Raw genomic sequence first — 9,924 nt, 5'->3', positions numbered from 1 at the left:
AGAGGAACAACTAAGATCATTTAATTGATCTTTTTTTTAATGTTTTATATATTTTTTCAGTTTTTATTTATTTTGAGATAGAGAGAGAGCATAAGCAGTGGAGGGGCAGGGAGAAAGGGAGAGAGACTCCAGGGCTCAAACCCACAAACGACGAGATCATGACCTGAGCAGAAACCAAGAGTTGGATGCTTGAACCGACTGAGCCACCCAGGCGCCCCAAGATTCTCTAATTGATCCCAATGGCTGATACCTAAAGGCTGAGGGGGTTCAGAAGAAGTGTCTCCAAAATATGCCCCTTTGGCATGGGGATTATCTTTGATTTACTTATTATTATTATTTTTTTTAAGTTTATTGTCAAGTTAGCTAACATACAGTGTATAGAGTGTGCTCTTGGTTTCTGGGGTAGAGTCCCCGTGATTCATCGCTTACATACACACCCAGTGCTCACCCCAACAAGTGCCCTCCGACATGAGGATTATCTTGAACTAAATTCAGGTAGCCAAAACCCAGCAGATTTAGGAAAATCTCTTTATCTCCACCTCAGCTGCCTAAATTTACACTGGAAAGGGAGCCTATACCAGGAAGAGAACAATTACCAGAAGACATTTATTTTTTGATGTTTATTTATTTTTGAGAGAGAGAGAAACGGAGCACAAGCAGGGAAGGGACAGAGAGAGAGGGAAGCACAGAATCCAAAGCAGGCTCCAGGCTCTGAGCCGTCCGCACAGAGCCCGACGTGGGGCTCGAACTCACGAACTGCGAGACCATGACCTGAGCTGAAATCGGACGCTCAACCGACCGAGCCACCCAGGCGCCCCAGAAGACACTTTTTTGAATTCAGCTTTTTATTGAACACGTTACAAAACAGGTTTGGTCAAAAAGAGCAAAGCCCATCTCGCCATCAGACTCCTCAGATTCTTCTTTCTTTGCTTCCACTTTCTTCTCTTCAGCTGGGGTAGCAGTGGTAGAGGGGGCGGGGGCTCCTGCTGGTGCCGCACCAGCTGCTGGGGCAGGTCCCCCAGCCCCGACACTGCAGCTGAGGCTCCCGATGTTGACATCGGCCAGGGCCACTGCAGATAAGCCTAGCCAGAAAGGTTCAACGTCTATACCGGCTGCTCTACTGAGGGCATTGGTCTTCTCTGTGGGGGTCATCTCCCCACCTTGCAGATTAAGGACGGAGTGCAGGCAGGTAAGCATGGCCTCAGCTTCCTCGGAGGGACCGATCACTTTAGTGCCAGCTGAGGAAAGGGGCTAGAAGATCCCTTCTTACCTAAGAAACTTCCCTGGATAACAGGGCAAGCTTTGTTCTCCAAACATCTCTCCCCTTCCCGTGAATAGCCTTCCTTCCCTTTGTATCCCCAGACCCCTACCAGCCTCTTCGGCTAGGATGTTACAGAAGCCTGTTACCTGGCTGTCCTTCAGGTGTCACAGGTTTGCGGCTCCTGGATGTGAAGAATTACACTAGTTTTTCTCCTGTTAATCCTGTCCAATCTCCATTTGGTTGTTTGACCAGCCAAATAACCTAGTGGGGAGGAAGGGAAAATTCTTCTGTCCCGACACAGCAAATATATACTCTCCGCGGAGACAATGCCGATTCCAGACACTGTAAATCCCTCCTTTTCAGAAACTTTGTCTGTCATCTCCCCTCTGAAAATATTCCTTTTCCAGAGGTAGAATATTCTCATTACTTAAGTATACAATTTCTTGCTTATAATTAGTATTTTCTCCTCCTCCTCAGAATTTCTAACTAGAATTTCTCCCTAGATTCCACTTAGACCTGGATTAGATTTAGGGTATTCAGATAATATCACATAATTTCTACAGATCTTCCTTTCATTTCTGCATTTCCTCGTTTCATTCCTGGAGGTGTGACTTTTCATGTTCAGGGCACCATGTACCTTCTAGACTATTCAAGGAACATATACACAAACTAAAGCTATTTTAAAAATAAAGAGAGTCTTCGTGACGACTAACTCACAAATGCAAAGTTCCTTTCCATCTTTATAAGCACATAAAGGAATATTTTTTTATTTCAAGCCATCTGCTATGTTACCCCAATTGTCAAAACAGCCAGCAACTCAGTAACATTAACAGATACTGGCTTCTTAACTTCATAATAAATCTTACTTTTGTTAATCTGATTACTGTCGTTACCAGAAGTTTAAATCTTAAAAGCAAAGAAATATGAAAAAAGTGACGTTACATGCATTAAAGGAGTATTTTCTTATAAAAAAAAAGTGTTCAAACTAGAAAGCAAGGAATAAAAATATGACAAAAAGGCTATCGCTTAAGGGAAAGATAAATGGCCATCAGAGTTCACAAATGTAGATGAGAAAATTCCTATTTTAGAGTTCTAGGTTGGTATACCCAGCCCCTCCCTCCTTCAAGACCAACAGCAATTTCCTCACAAAGTAGCAAATCTCCATGTGTGTTAATGGACAGTTTAATGTTAACTGACGGGCTACATCACAGAATATTTCTAACAGAAATGAAATAAATATGCCATAATAAATGAACACCTGTTACATCCATAGTGTGTGCCCAGCACCATGCTAGAGACCTGGTTTTCTACCTTGATTATATTCTCAGTTATGGAGTGACTGGAGACTGAAACAAAGGCACACTCTCTTTTCCTTTAGAGCGTGTTCTTTCCTCAACAAGGCATAGCTTCTCCTTTCTCTCTCTATCCAAACTTCTTCCGTTTTGTTTTGTTTTCTTTTCTTTTGTGTTTTTACAGAGAAAGCACACCCACTGGGGCACGAGCAGGGGAGAGGAGCAGAGGGAAAGAGAGAAGCTTAGGCAGGCTCCATTGGCGGAACCCTGGGTAGGGCTCAATCCCATGACCCTGGGATCCTGACCTGAGCAGAAATCAAGAGTCGGACACTCAGTCGACTGAGCCACCCGGACTCTCCAAAACTCCACCCATTCTTAATAATTCACTTCATCTGGGCTGCACAGTACAAACCACGGTCATTTATAAGACTTGGCTTCCCTGCTAAGTAGGCATTATCTCCTCTGTTGGGAGAAGTACCTTGTTATCTAGTGAATGGCAGAAGTTCTGGAATACAGGCTTCCCAAATGGAAAGCCTCACCACCGCACCTTTGCGGCCTCCTTCCAGCCCAGGGGTTTGGCAGACGTTTTCTATGAAGGGCCACATGGTAACTAGTCTCAGCTTTCCCAACCACACAGTCTCATCTCAACTCCAACCTTGCAGTGAAAGCAGCCAGACGTTGGAAACCAAGCAAACCCAGTGGGCGTGGCTAGGTTCCAGAGAATACTTAATAAGGACAGGTAAACGGGACTAGGCCTGTGGGGTGTGGTTTGTCTATCCAGTGTTTCTCAGACGGTGATCCATCAGCATTTGTTGCAAACACGAGTCTCAGGCCCTGTCCCAGACCTACCAGATTAGACTCTGGGCCTGGATGGGGCCAGCACTGTGTGCTCACCAGGCCTCCAGGAGATTCTGGTGCATGCTAAAGTTTGAGCACCACTGCTAATCTTCCTGACTACCCACACAGGACTCTCCTATCACGTAAAGTATGAGTAACTAAGGTGATGGGTACGTCCTACTTCACCAGAAAGTGTCCCTTCCCAGCTCCCCTCACCACACCCCACATCATGATTTCTCTCCTCTGGACTTCCTGCCCCAGTATCCCACGGCCCAGCCCTGGTTCTCAGTTGCCATCACTGCTATCTTGCTCTGCTAGTCCCACCCTCCACTGTCCTACCAGCTAGGACTCAGCGACCTTCTCGAACTCTGCAGCTCTAGCATATGCTCACACAGCCACCATTGCCAAAGCACCTCTACTCTTGAGCACTCCCAGACCGGCAAGGAACAAGGAAGTTTCCAGTGCCTGCCAGCCAAATGCTGCCCTGGACAACCAGCCCTCTACCTGACCGTCTCCCCTCTGACACCCCATCTCCAGGTCCTGACCCTGGAGCAAGGGGCAATTCTTCGAAGTTCCTTCCAGAGAAGAAAGCACCCCCCGCTCCCCGCTTCTCACATTCACGTTTTATAACGCTCTGTGCAACGGCCACTTCCGTCTTTACCGGGTATTTTATACTACAGCCGAAATGGAGGGCTGGCTGTGACTGCGGAGCTTGCTGTGGGGAGGCAAGCCACACATCCTTTCCTCTCCCCACAACCTGACAAAAACTGTTACAAAAACTTCGTGGGTGAGGCCCCTGGGGGGCTCCTATCATGATCTCATGATCTCACAGTTCATGAGAGTTCAAGCCCCCGAGTCGGGCTCCGTGCTGACAGCTCGGAGCCTGGAGCCTGCTTTGGATTCTGTGTCTCCCTCTCTCTCTGCCCTTCCCCTGCTTGCACTCTATCTTTCTCTGTCTCTGTCTCAAAAACAAATAAACTAAAAAAAAAAAATAATAATACAATAAAAAAAACCCCAACTTAATGGGCATTTGAACCCCACCTAAAAACGTGTTCTAGTGTCATTGAAAAAGTGAACTTTCAGGGTTTTAACTGGGCTTTGGGTGGGTGGAGGGTCATTTAAGAAATGACACTGGTCTTTTTGGATCATCTGTTTAAATTATAATCAGTTCTTACATAGAAAATATTTAGGATTTTCTAAAATGTTCACAAAACAAAAAATTACTAGCCAATGAACCGATTTATTTTTAGTAGCAAAAATGCCTTATTATTATTTTTTTTTAGGTTTGATCACTATGACTGACTATATTCATGGAGTTCTGCTGAATTTTTATGGATGATTCGTACTTAGTTATTCCCCTAAAGCTGAATAAGTTTGGTGATACAAGCACCCATACATACCAAATGGCATGCCTTTTATCATACTAGACACACTTAATAAATAATATAAATATACTTAGCAAATTATATTGCACTGTTGATAACTAAGGGAAACATCATATTTGCATCTTATTTTCACTAATTTTGAAAATGGATAAAACAATTGTCTTACACTATTTTAATCTTTATTGCTTTTAGTAAATCTTTCACAGTTCATTCAACCACTTTTTCTCTCCGCAGTATTCATTACAATCCTCAAAATGCAAGACACTTTATTTAAACTGAAACAAGGAAGTCAAAGTGTTTCTCACGGAAACTAAATCCAATTTGGCTGGTTCGATGGCGAAAACGGGCGCTATTAATTAGGGTATATGACAAACATTTTCCATGCTTGACAAAGTTTCAACTGGAATGAGCTGTATAATTAGCTGCAAAGTCTTGACAAAACAAAACTGAGCTATCCGATAAAACAAAATTAAAAAAAAATTTATCTGCAGCCACTTACGAAAATGAACGTCTAGATTTTCCCCAAATTTTGAGCGTGTCAGGTTACACAAGATACATCTCACTGAAGAAAAAAAAAAAAAAAAGTCTAATTCATAGTCATTTGATATGTTGTTAAGCCTATTTGTTGTATTTCCCAGAAACTGAAAAAGTAGAACAATAAGGACTAGATACACAAATCCTTTGGCAAGTCGGGTGGCTTTCAATTCTTTGCTTTCAACAAAATTGAAGGAGGCTGAATTGAGTAAGTGAACTCATAAGTCATCAACTCTAATTTTTTGAGATCAAGAATTGAGTGACGTTGCTATAATAAGACTCCATTCACAGGTATGTACTTGTTTATATGAACACGGTTTTTCAGGGCGTAGAGCTATAAAAACTAGAAATAACAACAGAAGTCATGCTCAGCCTTTCTCCTTCCAACAATGAAGCGTATTCATCCAGAGACAAATGAATTTGTAAAAGCAACAGTATCCGCTTAACCAAGATGTATTTTCCAATAAATTTTGCATTCTACTAAATAATTACGAAAATTTGTTAATACTTATTTCACTTGGTGTACTAATAATTTTAAAAAATAGATTAGTCTAGAATCGGGCGATTTGCTTGCTGTGTAACCTTAGGCAATTTACTTAACGTCTCAAGGGCCTCCGTTTCCTGATTTGCAGACCGATGACAGTACTAAGACCTAGTAGCTTAGTGTCGTTCCAAAGACTGAACTAATTAATGCATATAAGAAGCTTTCAGGGCCATGCGGGGCACACAGTGCTGCATGAGAGCTACAGGAGCGTTACCTGTTCCTATCAAAGTAATCCATAACAAACCGTTAAAACTAAAAGCCTGGGGGCTTGTCTTCACGGGCAGGAAGGTGCTGTTGGGATGGAGCGAGTTCCAGACCACGGGCACATTCGGAGTAAGAGGGGGACGCCCACGGAAAAACCGGAGGGAGAGGGGAAGAAAGACAGGAGGCGGCTGGAGCTACCTGCTTGGAAGAAAACTGGGCCGGATCGTAGGCTGAGCGAAGACGGTTGGGAGAGTTTAGAGAAGCACTTCCACCTACGGTTCGCATTACAAACGACTATGGATCTCGACTGCTCCGTGCAAGAGAAACAAGGGCGTCAGGCCTAAATGCCACCGCGCAGGGAACCCGGCCGGTGCCGCGCGGGCGCCCAGTTGGCCCCCTGGCCCAGAGAGTCGCGTGGCTCGCACGCCCGACCACCCCTGATTCCTGACCTTGGTCTTTGGCCCGGACGCCGCGGCTCGCAGCGCCTGGTCGCCGCCGCTTCCGCCGCAAGCGCGCCTCGCGAGGGCGCCCGCGGGCGGCCGGAACTGGCCCCTCGCGGCTCCCGTCGCCAAGCCTCCGTTGCTATTGTCACCTCCTTTTCCTCTCTTCCCCTGGTTCCCTTTCACTTCCGGGGTTGCTCTGGATCCGCTGGTTCCGTAACAACATCCCGTTGGCTTCCCTCAGGCGGCGGGACCGGTGCAGCCGCCGCCTCCCAGGAGCGCCCGCCCGCCCGGGCCCGCGCCTTCCCCGGCCCAGGCCTCCATGGCCACCAACCCGCAGCCGCAGCCGCCTCCTCCGGCGCCGCCGCCTCCCCCGCCGCAGCCGCAGCCGCCGCCGCCGCCGCCGGGCCCCGGGGCTGGCCCGGGTGCGGCGGGCGGCGCGGGGGCCGGCGCCGGGGACCCGCAGCTCGTGGCCATGATCGTGAACCACCTCAAGAGCCAGGGGCTCTTCGACCAGTTCCGCAGGGACTGCCTGGCCGACGTGGACACCAAGGTTCGGGGCGCACGGGGGCTGCGGGGGCAGGGCGAAGGGGAGGACCCCGAGGGCGGCCCTCTCGGGCAGTGTCCCGCACCCGTCCGTCGGCCGGCTGCGCCTCGACTTCCCCAGCTGGGGCCCCTGCTGAGCGCGCCCCTCCCTCCCCAGGTTCCTTGGGCAGCCGCTTCCTCTTTGAGCGGCTGCCAGGGGCCGGGCACTGTGCGAAGCTCGGTGCGTTCATTCATTCGCCGATCCTGTCGTTCGTTTAACGGGCTCGTGTTAATCACCTGCCCTGCTTGGACGCGGGGAGTATGGTGGTGAGCAAGACTAAGTCATGGTTCTTCGGGAGACTCGTCTGGAAACACTAATGCTAACAGGGCTTTCGTCTCTGGTCTTTTTTTTTTTTTTTCGTGGTTTACTTTGTATCCAAGTTATTTTTGCGTGCTCTCTTGAAGATCTTTGGGCGGGAAGGGTCATGTCTGTGTCCTTTGGAGGAATCCAGTGGTAATGAATCAAATTATTAGCATTGTGCATTGCTGGTCACTGTGTGCGTGGGGGCAGAGGTAAGGAGACAGAGCCGGACGGTGGAAAGGTGGGCTAGAGAGACTGAGACTCTTGTTTCCACCGCTCACTGCCTGATTAAGGTGGCTCAGGCCAAGTCACTTCTCTGAAGTGACAAGGGGCAGGGGGATAGGGAGAACCAAGCCATTCAGTGAGGAAAGGTTGGAGGAGAGGTGACAGCAGGTATTGATTGAAGTGGAAGAAGGACAGGAAAGAAGAGAGTTCTGGAGAGTAATGGGAAGAGGGGAAAGGTCAGCAAGCAAGGTGCTTCCTTGCATGGAAAGAGTTAGGGGCTGGGAAGGGGAAGGATTTTGTACCAAATGTCAGAGTGAAAGGGGGTGGTAGCCGGAATGAGTATACTTTGCTGATTCTGCAAAGAATGAGCAGTGGGCAACCAGGATAGAGCAATCAGTGAGGAGGATGGGACACAGAGTCTGGAATTCTGGAAATGACTGAAGCAGGAAGCTTCAGTTGGAAACAATTAGGAAATTGGGGTATTTGGTTTATATCTGGTTGGGTCCCTCAGATTGGAGTTTGCACGGGGTGAGGGTTTTCTCAACACATTCCTCACATTTTCTGAGGAACCTCATGTCTTTGAGACAAGGGGTGTTTGCATCCTTACACGGATTTTTCCTTGTGACTCTGTCCACCAGGATTTGATGGAAACTGCACACGATTCTGCTGTCTTCCCTGGGAAAACCCTCTGGAGAATCTGGGGATCTCTGATCCACCATGTGGACCAGAAGTAGAATGTGCTTTTTCGGGGTGTTGGGGTTTTTACACCACAGAGAATTCAAGATACTTGGAGATGTTCATCTATGTAGGAAGTATATAGTTTTCTCACTTTGTTTCAGGGAATATGCACAGCCATCTTTTTGAAAATAATGTCTGTTGCCCTTTTTTAAAAAAAAAAAATGGGAGATAAGACAGATCCAGGTACGTGTCATGTAGATGACGCTGGTTATTTGTATCGGGCAAATAGAGATTTCACTCTGCTGTTCTGAGAAACCACATCTCTATGTTACCCTTGCGCAGGCACATTGGAAACTTGAATATGCTAAAGGGGGCGCTGCAACACCTAAGGCTCAAATTTTTCTTCATCCCCCATCCCCACTAAATGTTATTGTTACGTGTTTGTAATGCCCCTGCCAGATCCTCTCAAAGTGGAGCCTGAAAACCTTTCTTGGTGGGAAGGAAGGGAGGACGATTGCTTGGACAATCTAATGAAGCCAGGACCTTCTCCCAAGAAAAAATGTACCTGTGCATATTAAAGTGAAACTTTCGTCATTCAGAAACGGTCGACTGTAGGCAGTTACATGTGGCTCAACCTAATACCCAGTTGCAAGGACTTCAGGGGCCGCAGAACAAGGTCCCTTGTTTTAATGTTGGAAACTAGAGAACTGAAATAATACCCCTTCCCTGACGGAAAAGGATGCCTGTGTGCAGCGGAAATTCTTTCCTCACCCCTCCTGTGCTTGCTTTCTCCCTCTGTCTTCACTCCTGATGCCTCCCCTCCTCTCTTTTTCCTCCTTGTCTTCTACCTCTGTGCCTCCTGGTTCTGGTTCTCTTTCCTCTTTCCCCCATGAGTGTCTCCCTCTTCCTGTTCCTTAGCTTTACTAACGATTATGCAGATTTTAATCTGATTTAAAGTGTTTCTTCTTGTTTTGTAGCATTTTATATCCTTTTTCACATAAACGTATATACGTATACATACATATGACTTAAATTTGAAAGTCTCAAAAATCCTACAGAAGCCAAGGTTTTCTTTTGAGCCTGACATTCCTCTCCATGCGATGAGTGGGTCAGAGTAGACGTAAGATCCCCTGTTCATGCAAAGGAGCATCACTTTTAGGGAACCGTCGAATCTGCTCTGTAAGAACAACTTGTAATTGAGACCATTTGTGGTATGGTGCTTTTGATAATTGAACCCTGAAGACTGACCTGCTTTATGTCAAACTCTGACCTGCAGTACAGAATCTATAGGGTTATAGCAGTAACTGGCTTGTCAGTCACATGCATATTTAAGAATCAAGACATTTGACACCTATCAGGAGCTCTCCAAGAGCAAAGCCACCATCCAGCCCAGTGTGGTTACAGCAAGATGAGAAGTACGAAAGTCCGCTGGCATTCCTGCCGGCCAGAAAACCCTCCAGACTGCCCTGGGGTTATTGATGGCCTCTAACCAACCAAGAGAGGGATCTGACCTTAGCAAACCAATCAGCCCTCCTACCCAAAGAATGAGAACCTTAGTCATCCCAAGATCTAACTAAGGCTGAGGGTCCTCTGCTGTAGATTACTAGTTCTCAGATCCCTGCCGTTTCTGACCCTTTG

The 9,924-nt window shown here is 46.9% G+C and overlaps 1 protein-coding gene and 1 long non-coding RNA gene across 6 annotated transcripts in view; one reads left to right on the top strand and one right to left on the bottom strand.

Annotated features, from left to right (window-relative positions):
- Nucleotides 1-848: 848 nt before the first annotated feature.
- On the bottom strand, nt 849-6,570 carry LOC124520865 (uncharacterized). 2 transcript variants are annotated; one of them, XR_006964414.1, is made up of 3 exons: nt 6,256-6,500; nt 1,408-1,522; nt 849-1,082 (listed from the first exon to the last, which is right to left on the bottom strand). It is a non-coding gene; the product is annotated as an uncharacterized LOC124520865 (long non-coding RNA). The 2 variants fall into 2 exon arrangements; XR_006964413.1 differs by lacking the exon at nt 849-1,082 and adding an exon at nt 6,507-6,570 and having other exon boundaries at nt 1,089-1,522; nt 6,256-6,364.
- Nucleotides 6,571-6,683: 113 nt separating this feature from the next.
- The window catches only part of BOD1L1 (biorientation of chromosomes in cell division 1 like 1), a 54,370-nt gene continuing 51,129 nt past the window's right edge, over nt 6,684-9,924 (top strand). For all 4 annotated transcript variants that reach the window (XM_047091611.1, XM_047091608.1, XM_047091609.1 and 1 more), the window contains exon 1: nt 6,684-7,050. In XM_047091611.1, the coding sequence (XP_046947567.1) occupies nt 6,820-7,050 (231 nt within the window). In that variant the 5' untranslated portion in view covers nt 6,684-6,819. The remainder of the gene's footprint in view (nt 7,051-9,924) is intronic.

This window comes from Lynx rufus, unplaced genomic scaffold (genome assembly GCF_022079265.1).
Source record: "Lynx rufus isolate CCGP_SWC_20201006 ecotype Redwood Valley unplaced genomic scaffold, mLynRuf1.p SCAF_3, whole genome shotgun sequence".
Classification (NCBI taxonomy): domain Eukaryota; kingdom Metazoa; phylum Chordata; class Mammalia; order Carnivora; family Felidae; genus Lynx; species Lynx rufus.
The sequence above is the reverse complement of the archived record's forward strand: the minus strand, read 5'-3'. Positions and strand labels throughout refer to the sequence as shown.